The 21,322-nt window shown below is 41.1% G+C and overlaps 1 protein-coding gene across 2 annotated transcripts in view; it reads right to left on the minus strand.

Annotated features, from left to right (window-relative positions):
- The window catches only part of edil3a (EGF-like repeats and discoidin I-like domains 3a), a 116,684-nt gene extending 95,889 nt beyond the window's left edge, over positions 1-20,795 (minus strand). For both annotated transcript variants that reach the window (XM_069683163.1, XM_069683162.1), the window contains exon 1: positions 20,439-20,795. In XM_069683163.1, coding sequence (XP_069539264.1) covers positions 20,439-20,502 — 64 coding nt within the window. In that variant the 5' untranslated portion in view covers positions 20,503-20,795. The remainder of the gene's footprint in view (positions 1-20,438) is intronic.
- Between the last annotated feature and the right edge of the window lie 527 nt (positions 20,796-21,322).

The raw sequence follows: 21,322 nt of genomic DNA on the forward strand, positions 1-21,322 counted from the left end.
GTGATTGCTAGTGGAGGGATGTTCAGTCAAATAGAGCATCAAATTGCTATTCCAAGCATAACATGGAGAAAAACCCATCGGCTCAGACTGTCTGGGGGGGAAGTGTTTCTGTAATGTGGTCAATACAGAGTGCAGACATATCCAGGACCGGATTCATACTGTGTTTTTGACACACAATCGATATGTTTGCTAAAGTCTGCTCTTAAGTGTCAATGTGCAAACCACGTGTCAGCAAATAATACATGTTCCCAATACTGCTATGGTCAGTATTGATCGTCCATGCGCGATAGGAGGCTACCTCAAGAATACAGAAGAGAAAATTGACAATTTTACCGAGAATTGTCAATAAAGTCTAATCCCTGATGTCGGTCCAAGCCAGTCTGATCAAATGAAGTGTTCATTTACACTTTAATTATAGCTTTTCTTCCAGAAATAATGCCTCACAGAATGACGGTTGTTGCACTGTTTAATGAGCAGCAAGCAGATGCCTTTCATGCATGGCAGTGAAGCAGGAGAGTCTGTGCAGCTGAGATGCTGTTGCTATGCCGTGTTTATCATTCTGTTTTTGTTTGTTGCCACAATGCAGAAAAAAAAAAAATCCTATCACCATCCAAGAAAGATGTCATAAAACTGTCTTAACCCCAACAACTAATTTAGATTGATGAGCAGGGAGGCTTTGAGTCTGTGAAGTGAGGGGTTATCCCATGAGAATTTTAGGTAGAACTTATATATGAATAATAGAAATAAGTGTAAATTGATTGCAGCTGCCATTGCAAAATAAATAGTGTAGTAAAAGAAATGCCATAGCTCTTGCAGTATGTTGTGGTCACATCAAACACCAAGCCTCTCTGGATTTGCTGATTGTGGTTTTTAAACCAGCAAATATACATAAAGCAACACATTGCACATATACATAAAACAGTCTCCCCTAGCAGGACGAATGTATATTTATTTGATCTGTTTTTTCCCAAATGAATAATGCAAGTCGGGATTATAACCGCAACAGTGCCAGCAGTGAGAAACGTGGAGGAGAGAAGTAGAGGAGAAGAAAGGGGAAAGAAGCAGACACAGCAGTACAAACAAGCAGCGTATGACACAGCTCGCTAACATCTTAAAGGAACAGTTCGCCCCAAAATGAAAACGCTGCCGTAATTACCTTCACCCTCACGTATGTAAGTCAAATCCCATCAACGTGTGTGCGACCAATAAACAAAAGCAAATAAGCTCCCAGAGTGCTTAAGCACACTGACCTCATTATGTTGCACAAGCTGTTTCCTGAAATGTTATGGTAATTTTCTGCCCCTTTTGGATCACAAACCACTGTTTACTGTAATTAGCTGGGATGGCACTATAAAGGTGAACTCCTATTGGGTTTTTAAAAAAAGCAAGGAACAATTTTCAGTGATACTGTCCTTGTAACAATGCAGAACAGGAGCTCTTTATCACCTGTAAACACATTTGATGTTATACAAAGCTACTCAAACATCCTCCAGCTTTTTCATTTGTTGCAAAGAAAGCTGCCGGGCTTTGGATGCACTTAGCGCAAACACCTAGCAGAGCTGCCATCTGTTTTAGAGGACTTCTCGCTAGGTACTTGAGAACCAAAGTGTGACGCACAAGTGGAAAAATGATTTAATAAAACTACTGTTTCACTCCGTTTCTGTTTTGGGTCACTTAGCTTTGTGCACTTTATTTCTTAAGTGGCCTTTTAACTGTTGAAGGCCATGGATTTTGCAAAAGAAAAAGGAGTTTAAGGTCATCTTCAGTGCTTTGTCATATGCAACTCTACATAACTGAATAGCCTCTAAATATAGTAGACTTGTCCTTGAAGATATTAATCTCAAACTGCATATATATCTAATGACATTATTGAAATGTAATTTTAATGATAAAAAGAAGTCATTAATCCAAGCCTAGCCATCTCCTCTTCCATTGTGCAACTTTTTTGTTCACCTGACAAAGAATCCAAACTTGAAAGCGTAAACTGGATCTTTGTTTCCTCGCCAAGTGTGTATCTGAAGTGTAATTTGTTCACATCAAAGGAAGAGCAGAGAAAACCCTGACTCATTCCACTGTTTTCCACATTGTTAGTGTAGAAAAGGGAGGAGGGGTGAAACTCTCACTCCTCCTAATTGGATGTAATAGCTAGAGGGAATAAGCTCGCTTTGGCCTCTGGGAGGGGGAAAGCGAGAGGAGAGAGGAGATGTTTAGAGAGGGCTGAAAATGCTAAACATCCATGGAAGAGTAGAAAGACAGACAGTGTGGTCCTAAGCTGAACACATACACAGAATACTGTTCAGAAGCAGCTCTAAAACGATGGAGCACAAAGGAGGGAAGAAATGAACACACAGGAATGTGGACTGGAATTAAAAGGCGCCAGAGAAGAAACACAGAAGAGAGAGACATTTTTAAAAGCAGCACATCAAACACATGAAATGGGTATTGATAACAGAGAGCATGCTGGCCGCCAAGTCTGGGAAAGCTTTCGGGAGAGCCCAGTCCACAGAGGAGAGATCTAGATCTTCATTGCAGGGACATTTGAAGATGAGAGAAACCTTAGGTGCTCCTGTGAAGTCAGCCAATAGCTGAGGGCAGTCCTTTAAACTTTACCCCTCATTGAGATCAACTGATTTTCACAGCTAGTGGAACTGAGGCAGAAATGGCTGGTTTTGGTATTTATGGAGGTCCAACCAGTAGTTCCCTGATTTCAAACAAGTCAGAAGCTCGGTCGGATCAGCATTTACAACAGGGAAATGTTTAACTGCGGAGGAGTCACAGCGATCAGTAATGTTGCTCATGGCTTCAAAATCGATGTGTTCAGAGCTCTTATGGAAAGTTTCACTTTGACATGCAAAATATGACAAGTTGAGTCGAACAAATCGATGTTCAAAATGGTTTATTATCAACCAATTTTATTGAACGCTGCCTTGTTGCGACTATAAACAGCTCCACAAAACAGATGTAGCATGATTTCAATCACACAAAAGTGGATTCAACAAATACGGCCCATGGCTAGTTAGCTTAGCACAAAAAAAACAAACATGATATAAATGCTGTTTAATGAGTAGGTAGATGGTAGGTAGCTTTGTGTTACCTTTGGACAGAGCTTCGCTAGTTGTTTCCCTTGCTGTTTCAAGTCTTTATGTCATGCTAAGCTAATCTGACTGTCTGTTTGGAAAGCTTCATAGAGGTATTGATCTTCTCATCTCACTCTCAGCAAGGAAGCAGTTAAGCTTATTTCATTAACCTACTTCCAGTTAGCAACGGAGAGTGAGAGTGTACAACTCTCTCCAACACGTCCTATTTTGCCAGAACATTTCCCCCCTTTCTGGCTTAAGCAGGTTTTAACACAGACTGAAACGACCCGTAGGGAATACTTTTGTCATGTTACTCCATTCTTTGAAAAAATAATTGTATTCATCTGCTGTTGTGCATGAAACAACCATTTGTTTCAGCTCCATTACCGCCCCCGCCGCACAGTATGATGTAAGCTCTGGGCAAGCCTAACCAAAACCTACAACACTCAGGGCCCAGAATCAGCACCCATAATAACTGTGGTGTGGTTGAGCTCTGGTCACTGCGCGGTTATAGCCTTCAACCATTCGTCATCATCATCTCAAAGGCTTGCACACAGAAAATCCTCTCTTTGGAGTCCCTGTCATAAAAACAAGCTCTGTCGCCACAGAAGCATCCGAACTCAACACTCAAAGGAGTTCGGATCTTTTCTTCCCAGGCAGAGGTATCCTACCCTCTTATGTGTGGTATAAGCCCACACCACTTTCTCTGTGAAACGCTTTTAATCGTGTAAGACCACCTTCGGCTGCTCCTCTGACTTCATACCAAGAGTAAACCAAATTTACTCTTCAGACAGTCTGTGCTGAGGTGTATTCCCACGGGATTCCTGAATTCCAGATAAGACCATCAGGGCTACAGTGCATGCTGTGGTTAAGACCTCAGCGGTGCTCCGAGAAAGAAAGGACAGTGCAGCTTGACGGGAGGGGTTAAATAAAAACAAACCAAAAAAGCCAACCTAGCCTCTTTCTTTTCTTTATAGTAAAGGTCTCCATACTTGTTAGGAATAAGCCGGTCCCCTATCCTGCCCTCTATTGCTCTCATTACTGAGCATCCTGCCTCAGCCAAGCCTAAGCCCAGCAGAGGTGCACAGAGGGCTTTTGTCTGAGGATAAGATCGATACATCTCCTCATCACGGGCCAGGGGCAGCCATAATGCACTCAGCCCAGGGTCTGGAGGGTTCACAGGATTTGGCAGCCACCAGGGACCAAGGACACTAGCTGAAACTGTTACGCATGTACAGTATGAACCCTGAAGTCACAACTGAATAAAAATGTGCCATGGTTCTTAAAGAATGGTGACATTTTTGCTGTGCAGATTTTAAGAGACTAAGAGGATTCTTATGTTAATTATGCTGCCATTATAAATCACTATAAAACACCATGAGATGCAGCGGCTCCACCTAATAAAAATGTTACAGGGTTAATGACTCACTCACTGCATTATGCCCCTCTCATGAATGTCTAATTCGTCTAGCTGTGAAAAAATTGATTTGGCAACCTTTGATAGTCCACGGAAAACCGAGGTTATCCAGCCCTGCAGATTCCACACAATACACCATACCTGAGCATTTTTCGTTCATATACAGCATGTCCCCATGACTCTGCAATAAAATACAATACACTGACAACAACAAAAGGTTCAGCCATATGCTATCTCACCTCTACCTCCCCTTAGCTGGTCTTTTATTGTAAAAGGATTTTGTTCTATGTGATGGCAAAGACAACTAACAGATAAAAACCTGCTGAGATGGAAGTTAACTGCAGGGACAATATGTATCTTCTGGGTTTACTTTGCCTTAAGGTGTATTAAATGTTGTTAACGACTATGCTTACATTATTACCAGTTTATATTTGCCATGTAATTTTGGCAGGGAGAAGGAGTTGGTAAATGTGACTCCCATCATCTTCAACATCAAGGAAAAAATAAAGTATAGCCATTCCAAGCTGTGAAATCAACAGTAGTTATAAATAAAACACATCCATACCTTTAGATACTTAATGTGTGCAGTATTCAAGTCCAAGACAAATTTCTCTGAGGGGACAATAACATGTATCGTATGGTATTGTGTCATGTGATATGGTATCGTATGGTATTGTGTCATGTGGTATGGTATGGTATGGTATTGTATGGTATTGGGTCATATGGTATGGTATGGTGACATTTCGTATGGTATGGAATGGTATGTATATGGTATGGTATGGTGTCATATGGTATGGTATGGTATGGCATGGTATGGTATGGTGTCATATGGTATGGTATCATATTGTGTCATTTGGTATGGTATGGTATCGTGTCATGTGGTATGGTATCTTATGGTATTGGGTCAAATGGTGTGGTACCGTATTGCAACGTATGGTATGGTATCATGTAATTTTGTATGGTATGATATGGTGTTATATGATATGGCACTGTATGGTACCATGCCATATGGTATGGCATAAGATGGTATGGTGTCATATGGTATGTTATCGTGTTATATGGCATGGTAAATGGTAAATGGTAAATGGACTGTACTTATATAGCGCTTTTCTAGTCTTTGCGACCACTCAAAGCTGCTTTTACACTACATATCACATTCACCCATTCACACACTGATGGCAGAGGCTGCTACGTAAAGTGCCCAACTGTCAATCAGATACCACATTCATACCCGTTGGCTATGCCACCGGGAGCAATTTGGGGTTCAGTGTCTTGCCCAAGGACACTTCGACATGTAGCCTGACGGAGCTGGGGATCGAACCTCCGACCTTCCGATTGAAAGACGACCGACTCTACTGTGCCACAGCCGCCCCTGGTATGGTATGGTATGTTATCGTGTCATATGGCATGGTATGGTATGGTATGTTATCGTGTCATATGGTATGGTATGGTGTGTTATCGTGTCATATGGTATGGTATGGTATGGTATATTATCGTGTCATATGGCATGGTATGGTATGGTATGGTATGTTATCGTGTCATATGGCATGGTATGGTATGGTATGGTATGTTATCGTGTCATATGGTATGGTATGGTATGGTATGTTATCGTGTCATATGGCATGGTATGGTATGGTATGGTATGTTATCGTGTCATATGGTATGGTATGGTATGGTATGTTATCGTGTCATATGGTATGGTATGGTGTGTTATCGTGTCATATGGCATGGTATGGTATGGTATGTTATCGTGTCATATGGTATGGTATGTTATGGTATATTATCGTGTCATATGGCATGGTATGGTATGGTATGGTATGTTATCGTGTCATATGGTATGGTATGGTATGGTATGTTATCGTGTCATATGGTATGGTATGGTATGTTATCGTGTCATATGGTATGGTATGGTGTGTTATCGTGTCATATGGCATGGTATCGTATGGTATGTTATCGTGTCATATGGTATGGTATGTTATCGTGTCATATGGTATGGTATGGTATGGTGTGTTATCGTGTCATATGGTATGGTATCATATGGTATGTTATCGTGTCATATGGTATGGTATCGTATGGTATGATACCGTGTCATATGGTATGGTATGTTATCGTGTCATATGGTATAGTATGGTATGGTGTGTTATCATGTCATATGGCATGGTATGGTATGGTATGATATCGTGTCATATGGTATGGTATGGAGTCATATGGTATGGTATGTCATCGTGTCATATGGTATGGTATGGTATGGTATGGAGTCATATGGTATGGTATGTTATTGTGTCATATGGAATTATATTGTATTATAATGTACAGTTTTGAGTCATATGGTAATGTATGATATGGTATGGTATCTTATGGTATGGTATGATATCGTATCGTAACATATGGTATGGTATCATATGGTATGGTATGGTATGGTGTCATATGGTATGGTATTAGTATAATTCCTTTTTTCTGCTTTACTTATCTTTCAAGCCTACAGTACAAACATGACCCTTGGTCTCTAGACACTGTGTGTACGTCTTAATCTAACTCTGCAGTAAATCACAGACTGTCAGAGAAAAATAACATCAAGGCCCCATATGATGAATGGTATTAATTAGCATAATATGTAATAATTCATCTCCATCCTCTTTCAGGTTCTTGCTAATTAAGAGTCTGAAGCTCATGTGGTTTAGTAAACATTTCTCTGCACTCATAATGTTATTCTCAGTAATGCTGTAACATGGGGAGTTATGACACTTTGGAAATGCAGTGACATTCAATTAAAATGTTTTGTGTAATATTATAATTGTTTATGTAACCATTTAGCAGTATAACACAGGTTTGTTATACCACTATATTCATGTACATGCAATGAAAAAAACCTTTCCCTAATTTGAGCACTAAATTATGGCTGCATGCACAAACTCATACTATTTTTTCTTCACCCTTCTGTTTTTAGTGTTTTCCTCTTTTTTTCACTGAAAAGCACTGTTGGTCTTGCACCATCCATCCTCAGATTATTGTGAAATTATACCTAAACTACAGTTTCTTAGAAAGCAAACACATAAGGCATGAGGGGAGCTGTAATTATACCATTCATGCCGCATCTCCTGTTGAGTGGGAGCTACAGTGTGACTGACCCCTGCTGCCTCCTAACATCCAGTGGACAGGCGATGTTACAGCTTGTGGCTCAAATCTCGTTTGCAACATGCCCCTCTCCTGTCTAACTTCGCCCACCACCTCGTTTCTCTGCACGCTCATTACAGATGCCCTAGTTTGCTCGCGAGCCAAGAGAGCCTTGCTAGCCTCATTACAAACTTGGAAACCTCCCATCTTTTGTACCTTTTTTCAAGACAAGATCTCCCACATTCACATTTGTATCCCTGAAGTAGCATAAAAAGACTCATCAAACATGTATAAAGAAGAGGAGCTCACATCTCATCTGAATCTTTTTCACAGTAACCGCTGAAGTGGAAGGTGTCTGCGATGGAAAGTGCCAGAGCACATTAACAGACGAGAGGAGAAGAAAGGGGGCTGAATGGGAAATGCATTTGACTTGAAAAGTGTGTCACTAATTCACAGTATTAATGCATATTCATCAGCACATGAAGGCATTTCTGTGACCCTGTTCGTTAAATGTTTACCTCATTAGCTCTCTTGTTGTCATGATGTTTTCCATGTGGCATTTTGGATGAAAGGGAAATTATGCCACACAAATACACTCGGAGCAACCGGCTGATTCAAAATTCACAAAGGATGCCCTAGTACGGCAAATTAAAATGTTTAGTATTTTTACTGTGCGTGTTTGTGTGTGTACGAGACAAGGAGACACAGACAGCTTCAAATAACCATTGTAGGTTTGGAAGATGCAGCAAAAGCATTATTATATTATAAAGGAATCATTTTGGGAGAAAACTATTCTTGTCTTATGACTAGAGTTAGATGAGAATATTGATACCACTTTCATGTCTGCCTGATCAATATGTAGCTGCAGCCAATAACGTGCTAGCTTAGCATAGACCGTAAACAAGGGGAAACTAGTAGATAAGCGCGGTCCAGGTCAACCAAAATATGCCCAATAAAGCTCACTTTTAATATTTTATTGAACAGCTGTCTTAAATACTTGATTGTGATTGGTTAATTACGTAATTCCGAGGTCTGCTATTCCTCGATAGCAGATATTTGCTATGAACAACAGACCGTTGCCAGGGATGCTGCTCTAATCAATAACTGTAATCATACCAATACGTCAAAAGAAGTCCAATCAGTGTAATTACAGGGGGAAAAAAGGAAAGATCTACAAACTGTATACGGCACATGAAGTAATCATTTGACCGAACACTATACGGGATACCGCAATGTTTAAAGATGGTGAATGGAAAAGAAAATTTTATATGAGTAAAAACAGCTAGCTTAGCTCATTTTATTGTGAGTAAAAACAGCTAGCTTAGCTCAATTTATTGTGAGCAAAAACAGCTAGCTTAGCTCATTTTAATGTGAGTAAAAACAGCTAGCTTAGCTCATTTTAATGTGAGCAAAAACAGCTAGCTTAGCTCATTTTAATGTGAGTAAAAACAGCTAGCTTAGCTCATTTTGATGTGAGTAAAAATAGCTAGCTCAGCACATTTTAAGAAGGCAACAGTTAACTGTTGCTATGGACGCAGCTCTAACTGTGAGTTTAACAAACTATTTTTTTAAACGGAAAATGGAAATATAGTCATTTTTAAATTAATAAAATTATTTCCAAATAAATATTTTGTATCAAATAATGTATTACTTAAGTAAATAGCCTTGTAGTAAGCGTGAGCCACGAATTCAGGGTGAGACAAGACCTGCTCCTGCTCACACTGTTGGGGTTCCATTCCACGATGACCCGCTCACTATACATTTTCCCTTACTTATCTGGTTTGTTAACACCCTTCAAAAAAGGATGGGATTATGAGCTGCACTATCTCTTGGCTTGGAGCTGTGAGTTACTGCAATCTCAGCTGGTAGCTTGCCAACATCACAGTAAATCGACTTCTGATAACAGTCCTGTGCATAACCTTCTGTAAAGCTGCAAGTTGTTTTTTGACATTAGCCTTTGTATGAAATTATTCAGTGACACGTAAACTAAGCTAACTTTATTCTTGCTTCTGCTACAGTGAAACATATCCATCTTGTCATCTAATGCTGGTAACAAAAAGCACATTTCCCCAAACGTTCCCCACGTAAGGAAAACTATTCCTTTCATGTGTTTCTGTCATCTTACACGTAACCCATGTTACCTACACGTCGTTTATCACAGTTTCATGACAGCTACCATCCCAGATAATTTACGGCCAACATAAGCTAACAGCTAACTTACACAGCACAAACTCTCAATGCCTGCATAGCAGCTGTTTCAAGCCTACCTTTAAAGGTCAAACCGACAATTTCAGCAGTGAAAGATGTAAAAGGGAAGCTGCATGTGATATTGCTCTATTACCCTGTATGCATGTTAGAAGAACATGAAGCAGTAGTTACAAAATATCTTCTGATCCTTTTTCCTCTCGCACTTCACTCTCGCTGGCTTAAGCTGAGCATTGTGTGTAGTGAAAAGGGCAGGACTCGACAAATTGAATTTCTTTATCCTGCTTACGCCTTGGTCAGTGAATTTTATGTAGCAGGCTCTTCTGCCTTGAAGAACCTCAGCAAGACAAAGCTCAGTGGACAATGACTGAGCGACAATTACATTTTACTGAAAGTCTAAATATTATCATGCAGCTAATTATTAGTGAATATTTGGTGTTTCATTGACTTAAGCTTTTGCTTTAAAAATGCTAAATTGAGCTGATTGCAAATACCACTTAATGCATGTCCACATTTTGACTGATGCACCACCCAACACACAAAGAAACAAACACAATGCAGGCAAAACCTACCCAGATTTATTCACAACATCAAACCCAATCCTCTCCCAGCTGCAGCAGCCACCTAAAGACCCACGATTTGATGTGTTATAATAATAACTTCTAGATTTAGTGTGAGACAGAGGGTGAGAAAGAGAGGGTGAGAAATACCACAAAGATTCCTCTTCAAGACAATGAACCTGGTTAAAAATACGCTCTGGGACTTAAACTTTTGAACTGCTTCAGCTGCTAATTTAACTTGTCAGACTGCTCACAGCTCAAACGCAAGAATCGGTACTCGATACGTTTTACAGGCCCGGTGCTCACAATGTACCTCAGCGTGAGTTTGCCTGCTTCTGAAATGACGCACTCCTACCTAGAAGAGCTATAGCAGGTCCATAAGATCATACGAGTAAATATTTCATAAACCTCAAACAGTAAATAATACAGAGGGCATAGTGTTTGACTACCTGGTTTAGCAGCAAAATAGCAGAAGAAAGGCAGCATTCAGCACCGTGAACGATGACACAGAATGTGAGAATTTTTTCTTTAAATATACTCTGAAAAATGGTCACAAAGGTGACAACAGGTGATGCTTTTCAAGTTATAAATGCAGTCTGGAAATGTGGTGTGCTTCTATACTGTACAGCACGCTGAATGACACATTCTATACAGTGTATTTATTCATGCAACAGCACGTAACACAAAGTGTAATCATTACAGAAAATTACATGATCATTTATACCTAATTAGCCAGAGGGGGAGCGTATGTGTCTATCTTTGTTTGCCCATGATAGACAATATCTGCAGGTGGTAACGTGACTCACACCAAATGCATGCTGGGATATGTTTCAGGCTCTGGAGTAATGACTTTAATGATACCAACAAAGACTGTTGTTTCGGGGTATATAATGCGAGCACACCTGCAGCAGTTCTAACAGTACTGTCTTTTCACCAGTGTGTCTGCTTTGGCTTTTATCCACAGAGAGAAATCTACCAGGAAACACACAAACTGAACCAACCAGGGCCGCTGATAAATGTGTTCCATGAGACAGAATTGTCTTTTAAGATAGAAATTTGCAGCTTGTCCTTGGTTATTATATTGGACTAAAGTCAAAGGGAGTTTAATAGCAGAAACACAGAAGCCTAATACTGTCAGGTTACTGCCCCTCTGCATTAAGTTAGGGGACATTAGCCCTCAGGGAGCGTCGCAATCTCAATTTATTAGCGCTTCGGTCGGCCTTTGATTGCCTGATATCGCCATTTAAAGCAACAGTTTTAAGATTAAAGTGCTCTAATCATCAGCTACATACCTGAACAACAATGGTGCAAATTGCAGTAACCTTTGCCCTCTTTGTGAGTAACAATATACTTCAATTACACAATGATCTATTAACACCTTTTAATGAGCTTTACTTTGACGTTTGAAGGTGAGTGGTTGCTGTTCATTGAACTTCACATTAAAAGGGATGTCTCTTCCTCCTTTTCTCTGGTACCACACACCCCAGGGCTAATCTAGAACATCTGGACTTAAAATGAGTAGCTTTTACTTTATGCTTTTACCTCAAATAACCCTTCTGAAGAACTTGGAACTAGTCCAGAGAGTTTTCTTTATATTTGAGATGATAAAAAGAGGCTTTCAGTTGAAATTTGGCATATGTGTTTGTTGATCAAAGACAAAATCAAGGACATCTTTCTGAAAGATTTATTTTAGCAGATACGTCCTCAATCATTCTCCAAACACCCCCTTACTGGTATTCAGCACAGTTTAGTGAAAAAGCGAGCAGGCTGACATGATAAATAAAGAACTGTTGTTTTTGTCTTTTAGGCAAAAGTACAGATGGACATCCACAGAAAAGCAGGAGAGCCGGAAAGGCTGCGTAGACTTTGTGTGATGACATTTCTGGGTTACCTCTCTGAGAATCGAGCACACAAACACACAAACACACACACACACACACAAACACACGGAGCACGATCAGAGCAGCGGCTGACATTATCAAAAATAAGATTTAGAGGCTGATGAGTCTGGGAATGAGATGAAATGAGCAAATAAATCCTCAAAATAGGCCTGTATCTACTACAATCATTGTGCCTGAGAGGAAAAGAAAGATGTAATCGGATTGAGAGATGAATGGGAAGAGAGGAGTAAAATATGAATGACAGCTGGCGTAATAAAAAGTGACATTTGAGCTTCATTGTCGACCGATGACTATATTTTAAATTAATTTTTCATGAACATGCACACCTTTTTCATTTTCTGTTCATGCAGCAGAAGAAAGAGGTTAATAATCCAAATAACCTTTTCAACCCTGATGTGCAGACTGTTACACGGGAGCGCAACATCCGAGGTTTGCCTCAAGAATAGGAATAAGTCGCCCACATCTCCTTAGGGCTTGTTGGAAGTAAGAACTTAAGCCACCTGCACCCATCTGATCTCAAATAAGTAGATTGGGCTTATTGAAAATGCAGTGGCGTTCCAGAGCCCAACGGAGAGACTTTATCAGACCAAAGCAAAGCTCATTGCTTTAACTCCTCAATCTTATTATGACTAAAGCAGGCTTAGCGTCAGTCTGCAGCTACCCGAGCATGCTTGTCCGGTAAATAAAAGCCGAAATGTTGCAAAGCTTTGGGTTTATTTGAAAAGTAACCAACAAAATCTGCTCTCATCACAGACTTAATGTGAGAGTGGCTGGACCGCACACTCCTGGCAGTGCTATAAAAAGCAGAGAATCACACACGCATTGAAAGGAAAGACTTAAAAGGATGTAAAAAAAACTGTAAAGCACAAGAGCACGCTAATTCTCTCAACATAAAAGACGTTAATATCGTAACACAGCAGATAATACAGCGAAAGAATGTGTCAGGAGCTTTTTGTTGAAGATAAATCACTCAAACACTCAAAGGTCTATGCGTCATTGTGTCCGCGAACAAGCTTCAAACTCTGCGAAATGACATTTTAATTCTAATCTCACTGTCTTAATGCTTTGTTCTTACAATAAAGCTTCTCAAAAGGCTCAAACTCCTCACACTGACTCAGTGCAGTTCCACACTTAATCCAAAGTAATGTATTCTGTTTATCGATCCGCTGTGGAAAGGTGGACTCTTTCACTCATGGCCGATGGTTCTGATGCCTCCCTAACAAAATGGGGCGGGTCCTCAGCGCTCATATCCCCTCCACGATTCACAATACAGAAACTGTGCTTGGCTCTGATAAGGAATGCAAGGAAAATCCACCCTGATGCTTGTCAGTGAGCTCTGCATTCCTGCCCCCCTACTCCCTCCCTTCGTGCACACACACAAGCTGTCTAGCAATATCTTTAACACCCCACACTCACTCTTTATGTTATAAAAGGAATTAAAAAGCAAAAGAGATTAATTCATACAGTAATTACACGGCCATTTTGTTGCTGCAGAAAGCAGGCTTTAACTTGCTTCTTGTTTCCAGTGAATACTTAATACTGAGGCCGTCTGAGTCGGACCTTTGAAAGGGAAATTATAAAGAAAATACACTTTAGTTCGCATCAGCACATCTTATATGTAGCCTCTATATAATTGCAAACAGACAAGCAGATGGAAACAACCTATAACTTAACAGGAAGAGAGAATGATGACATACTTCTGATTTCATGCACAAGCAGAAGAGGCACGCTGAGATGAGGAATGCTGCTTCAGGAACGAGGCCAAACTCAAATTCTTTGGACTGTGTTTCTCTTAGATGAACAGCTCTAATCTTATTTGAGCTGCGATTTTAAAAAAAGAGGCACATCCTGTTTGATGGTGCCAGGCGCCTGTGCGGACGGTCGGGAAGTATAATTTAATGTTTTCTAATTCAATTAGCCAAACGCACCCTCAGCCTTTTAAAAGCTATATCTGAGGATAAACTAGAGGCTGTAAAAGCCTACAAAGTGGCTTAATGCTGAAAAGTGCAGAACGTATTATAGATGTATTGTTGTGTCGATTCTTTATTTGGAAGTAAACCCATGTTAGCATATTAAGGGGTACTCATTAGAACACTGTTCTACAACATATCACCTTTAATTAACAGTTAGGCCAGCTACTGTACAATAATGCTGAACAGTATGTTGTTTTCTACAACAATCACACTGCATCCTAACACTTAATTGCTGCATACTGTATGTCCAAAATTATTTGACCATGTAAGGTCAGCTGTACCATTAAATTACATTACTACATGGCTATGTTAAACACTTGATTCTGATTGGTTAATTTAGGCATTCCATGGTCTGCTATTTCTCGATAACAGACGGCTGCTATGACGAACAGGCTGTGCACAGATTCAACTCAAATCACACAATCCAGAGGTTTAACTGTAATCATATCAATCCGCCGAAAGAAGTCCGGTAAGTTTCCAAATTGTCGTCAGCTGTTTTTTGTCGCTGCGATCTCATTTGAAAATAGTTTAACTTTTGGAACACCGCCGCACTCGTCAATGTCACTTCTCCCTCATCGACCAATCAAAATCAAGAGGGGGCGGGACTTCAGATATGAACTTTGTCAACAACAATGGCGGAGGTAAAGGTAATCATTGGAGCTGCTGCTAATGCCAGGTAACGATTCCTTACCAAAGCAAATATTAGAGCGATTTCATTTAAATAATGTCTAAATAAATGTCTGTTAAGTCACTATCGATCACTGAATGAGGTGACACAATGGTGATTGAGCCTATGGCCCACTGACGAAAGCCTTTGCATTTGCAGTATTACGGACTGGGTGTCTGTGGCGACATTTGTAAAAAAAAAAATCACAAGCGGTGCCCAATTAGTGACGTTTTTTCTGTCACCCAGGAGTGGTTGATCTGCAGTCTAAAAAGAAAAGTGACCATCAGTGAGGAAAATCAAGAGTTACAACCGGAGCCAACCGTGGACGTCACACATGTAACACTATCTGGATATCTGGGAAGTGTGCTCCCTCAACTACCGTTTATCACCATAGGTGCTGCTAAAGAGAACGAAACTAGGATCTTCGAGATTACCACTTTAAGCATACAGAGCTGTTTAAAACAGACTTAAAGGTCAACCAAGGGAAGCAGAGGTGCCCCAAGACAACTTTCATAACCTAGCAACAGTAAGTGCCGGGGAGAAGCGCTCTGAAATTGAGGTAGTGGGCACTCTACCTCCAGCGCAAAAAATGCTGTTTGTGGACACAGGCCCTTATCCCTACTTACCTACTTCTGGCAAAACATTTCTGTCTGGATGGTTTGGATCTCTATACATTTTTTTGCACAAAACATGAGTCAGGAAAGTAGTGAAATCTCATAAGCAATCCCAAACAATATCTTAACGTTGTTACAGTTTGTGTATTTCAAGCACAACATCGAGTAACTTCACTATCTGCTTTATTTCTACCACACACACACTTTGGGACGACTCTGTGGACCGGCTGGTGCCTCCAAGAGTTGAGTCATTAATCGTGACCCAGTGGGATTACTTAAAGCCAGCATGTGGCCTTATGACTGCTCACACCATGAAAGGACGCGCTGCGGCATGTTCTTTGCTGAAGAAGTCAAGTACACTCAACATGAGATGACACTACAAACGAAACATTCATATAATCTTTTTACTCATTCAAACGACACAGTGTGAATTTTGACACTGGGAATGCTAAGAGGATCGCCGCTTAAAGCCGGCCGTCATGATGTTTTTAGTCAACGTTGGACCTTGAACGTGTCTGGGAAAAATCTGAATCGATGTTTCCAGAGTTTTGTGAATTGAAACATCACATATTGATGTAAGGATTAGGGAGTGAAAAGAAGCTATTTTTAAGGCAGATCTGTCTTTGTTTTTGTCTTTCGTCTGTGGGAAGTGTTCCTATTCACTCTTTGAGGTACAATTTCAGAGTTGATAAGCCTGAAGTGGCCTTATAAATGTAATAATGGGATGAAAGCACAGCGCATGGCTTTAGTTGAGTGAGACTTTAAAAACTGGTCAGGTGATAACTCAATCAAAGGGGACAGAAAACTATTTAAAGACGTAACAGAACAACAGTGACACAGTTATTTGGTTTCAGTGTGGTATTTTATGAGTGTGTGTTGGCTGTAACAACTTATTGTACCCGTGCGGCCCGTCCACATCTCAGGGCCACAGTCAAGTTCTTTGGTAAGCACTTCCTCAGCTTGTGTCCTTGCAACCTCTCTAACTGTCCCTCTAGTGCCCTCCCAATAAGTCAAGCATGAAATGTACAGGCAGGACAACAGAGGCCAGACTACAGCCGAGACAGATAGCACTGTCTCCATTAAGTTGTCAGCACAGGAGACAGATGAACTCTCCTTCAAATATTAATGGGATTAAGGATCATCTGTGCTGCTACCATGAACAGCACAATCAAGTCCCACAAACATGAGGCAAATAAAGACAGTAGCTGAAGTCGCTGCATTGTAGGAGAATTGATTATATGTTCTGATAGCTCGTGTTTAATTTCCTTCTGTGTGGGTAGCCGTCCATCGAGCCGCTTTGAATCCTCTGCTTATCACTGCTGCTGATCTGACAGAGGTCACACCTCTCCCTGCCTGATTGAAGAGCGTGCCATTTAAAAGCAGAGTGAAGGGCATTGTGGAGGAAGGTTGCATGTCATTGTTATTAAAAGTCACCTGTACATCAACTGTAACCTTCAGTGGCTGCTTATGTAATGAGATTTTAGAGAGCGCTTCACAGCCTCCCCTGTTTGAGGGGAACATGTCCCATTAATATCTCCCGACATAAGTCATAGTTTTATGTTTCTATTCTGCAAAGGGACAAACAGCTGACTCCAAATAATTGTAGGAAAGGTCAATACAAAGGCTGCAAAGAATTATTATTTTCATTATTGATCAATCCGCCAATTATTTTCTAGATTTCAACGGTGCCCTCTATCATTGCCCAAAATGTTCAAATTGCTTTTTTATATGAGGGATGAGTAATGATTTCCAAATATTGATTGTCATTAATAATTTAAAAAATCTAAAAGTTCATGCGACTCAATTGAAAAATGTATCTTTTCCATAGTTTTTTCCAGCGCCTGGCTGTAATGCAGCACTACCGCGAGAACACGCGAGACAGCTGCGGTAGCGCTTAAAATTTTAACATCAAATATCAATTTTAATAATCGAATATCCATTTTTTACTACAATTCGGTTGTAGAATTTAGAATATTGGTTGACAGTCCTAGTGGCTGTAGCGCATCTGAGAGTTGTTAGCACCAGGTGACGGTAAAACGAGCGTAGCACTGTGAGATTCGGAACCGGAGAAAAATGCAGCCGATTCTGTGAGTTGTGTGTGGAACGCGTCGAAAAAATAAATGAAAAATTAGGTCTAGTGCAAACTTTGGCAGGTAAAACTAGCATATCATAAGTCTACAACAGCTATGCACAGTCCTTGGGGGGAGCGAAATAAAACCGACATCTCCTTATGTCTGCGTGTGGGGGTGGGGGGTTCCTCGAATAATGGTCAAATACTTCCCAGTGATTATCAAATTATATTTTTGCTTGAAATGCACATCCCTATTTTATATGACGCAAAAATATTCTGTTCAACATCAGATATAAGAAAGAAAAATGCCAAAAATCAACAAACAAATATTTGGGAACAAATGACAAAAAAATAACTGATGGTTTTAAGGATCATTTTCTGTAATTTCACCAATCAAATATTCATCTAATTGCAGCAGGTCTAGCTAATACTGTACCTCTAGTACCTCTGTACCTACTGTAATCTGTTGTACTGTATAAATATGAAGTGATCATTAGATCAAATAACTAACAGCCGTCTGAGGAAACTGTAAGTAAATTAGTCTAAATTAGTCTGTGATGCGTCTTAGGTTCTCCATTGCCTCATTATATCCAAAGCTGTCTTGAGCGTCATCCTTTCCATCCTCTCCTTCCCAGTCTGCTCCACTGTTTATCCAAATGTAGCAGATGCAGCTAGCGAGCTTGTAGCCTTCTGTCAGCCTTTCCCTCAGGTTTTAAACCAACACAACCACAGTCTGAGAGCATGATGAGTAACTGATGAGGCCAGACTAAACCCAGAGTCATCTAGAAATCACAACATTTCTACATCGGCGCATTGTGTTTGACAAGCTTCTTGAACTGTGCTAAGAGAGTGGCATCTTTGCAAGAAATGAACAGTGACCAACAATGTTAACAGTCATAATGATTCACCAATAACAGACTTTCAAATCTCCTCTCCAGATGGCCGCCCATTTGCCTTAAAGGCTGTAATTGCGCAGCCATTATAACAAGACTGAGACTCAAATTAAGATGCAAAGAATTCATTAAACTGCCTCTCTAAACAAGCACAAAAGCATCCTATATTTCCATACAGAGGGCTCACTGGTGCAGTCATGTGCTTTGTGCAGGCGGACAGGCAGAAGCCCAAACAATGTGTGAGAGTCAGCACCAGTAACCGACCAGAGGAAGTGATGTATTGCACACTGACTTGGAACAATGCAGTCTGTTTTACCTGAAGGCGAATGTTTCTACCCCATCAATTTGTTTCAGTAGACAGAGGCGCCCTGTGACACCCTCAATGGACTGTTTGTTAGCAGCTGTCTCTGAAGACACCTGCTGCCTTTAAGCAACCACAAAAGGTAAGTAAAACGTAGCGTTTGTGCAATAAAGACAGATATCTAATCATCATTCTTTCTATTTCTTTATGAATGGGAGATTAAACCTTTGGGGCGGTGCAGCTATGTTCCTAAAATAGCTACCATGTGGCTAAAAGGATGCTCACACAAAGATCAAACACTACTAGCACCCTCAATCACCTCCTTGAATCAGGTCCTCGCTGCGCGTGAGACTACAGCTGTGCTCAGTTTGCAAACAGACGGACAAAAATCCTTCCACAATACCACTACTTTAACTGGGATATGATTAATTGAGGGAGTATTTTTAACTCACTGAGCCTCGAACAAGTGGACCCACAGCACCACGGCTCCCTGCCTCTCCTCCTCTGCATTCATTATGCCACCTTACCAGGGAGTATTACGCCTTTCAAGGGCTGACTCTGAGCTGACACTGCCAGGCTTAGGTACCCTGAGAAACTCTGCTCAAGGCACTCAGCTGGTGTTGAGACCCGGGTCTGTCTGACATGTGTGACTCCTGAGGCGAGCATGCTGCTAAATGAAGAGAGACAGGGAGGATGGTGCGACCCACTTCCATACGGGCTACAGTGCTTTCTTTTGCAGAAAATCCCACAGGTACACTTCTGCTCTGTTCATGGGAAATATGCAGCAGGGAAAAGCTTAAATATTCCAATCACCAGGAAACTGGACGGGCGAAGGATGGAGGTGTGTGTGTGGAATGATTTGGATGCTGATCCAGTGGTTTAGGTGCATCTATAAGATTTTAACAGCCTCCTAGCAAGGCATTTTGGTCAGACTTAGAATGCACAACTGACCTTCTCCTGGTGTCATCACAGTCAATAATGCCACTGCCATGCAACTAATAGCCTACAGGAGGATTTCTAGCATATCTCATCCATGTGATATCATCTGAAGCCCACATGGAAATCTCTCCATTAATCTATCTCTCTTAATTCAGTTTGCCAAAGACGGAAAGGTGAGGTCATTCCTGCGTAAATCGACCGGGGCGATATGTGGATGCACAGCCTTTTTATCCTGAGGAGGCATCGCCGAGGAGATGAGGCACTGTGAGGGCGCACAATATACAGGAGCAGTGCACATTTCTGCCTTAAATGTGCGCGCGGACTGATTTGGTCCCCCGTCACAGAGGAATTGCGCACGGATAAGACCATAATGAATCGCCTGCTTCATGCACTCAGACAAGTGTCCTTTAGAGACAAGCAAGCCAATTAACTATAACGAGTCGTGCACAGATTACCAGCAGTAGTTTAATGTTGCCAAATTGCGTTGACAGGCTGCTCGTATTCCGCACACAACACAGGATCTTCATATAGACGCGCAATCTTGCTTGCTATAAGCTATTCATATGGGCTTCCCCTATTTAAACAATCAATGCACTTTCAGTGTGAGGATGCTCCGGCCGCTATCCATCAGTTTTTAATGCGCCCACGTTAAAGGGCTAGTGGTGTTAAAATGTTTTGGCACCGATAATGACACTTTTCCACTCACCTCTCGCGTGCTGCGGGACGGCGACGCTCAGACACAGCGCGAGGGAAAGGAGTAGCGGTCCCATCCTCTCACAATAAACAGCTCTGACTTCCAAGGTTACGCAGATGTGGTAAAAAAAAAATCACGGAGCGATAGCCAAAAGTTCTCCCTCCCTCGCTCTCGCTGGGCTGTGGGAGCTGTTGGTATATGTCCTCTCAGGTAAAGTCCTCCTCTGTGATAAAGTCGCAGTCGCCACTTGGATTGTTCTTTTCCTTTTTTTTTCCGCGCAGGAACAAGTGAAGTGTGTGCCTGCCGGCTGCCCCTCTGCTGCTGCCTTCCCCTGCTCCTACCGCAGTGGTGCGATGTAGTGGAGAGAGCGACGTGTGCGCTCACTGCTCCCGGACAACTACCGTCAAGCCGCTTTGAGTGAGCACAAACACCACTTCCGGCCAACACTTCCAAAATAAAACGCGATAATGCAATGATTTTTAATCAAAATGGGCTGATTTGGATTCCTGTTTATGCGGATAATGTTAATAGATGCTTTTTTTATGAATAGGCTATTATTTTATCTTACTGTCATTAAAGCCTTTCACTGATGCCTTAGCTTCATAGGCTGATAAAAGTCAATATTTTACTCTAAAAGCTATTAAATCTTTGTTTTTATTATTTACATTACTATAGCTGTATGGAATCCAATTAATTATTTTACCTTTTGACATTTTTTTTACCAGAAAAAAAATAACATGCTTTTGTTTTGAAGGGGCAGTTACTTCACATCCCTGCTAGGTGACGTAAATTGACGTTGCTTCAAAGACGGTCTGCTCGGCTCGCCTGAGGATGTGAGCTTCACGTTCGGTCACAGTAAACCGACTGGGGCGCTGTCTGAGAGCTGGTGGAGACAA

The sequence above is a fragment of the Semicossyphus pulcher genome, unplaced genomic scaffold, assembly GCF_022749685.1.
Source record: "Semicossyphus pulcher isolate SPU_LCO1_2020_fin unplaced genomic scaffold, fSemPul1.0.p SCAF_6, whole genome shotgun sequence".
Lineage (NCBI taxonomy): Eukaryota > Metazoa > Chordata > Actinopteri > Labriformes > Labridae > Semicossyphus > Semicossyphus pulcher.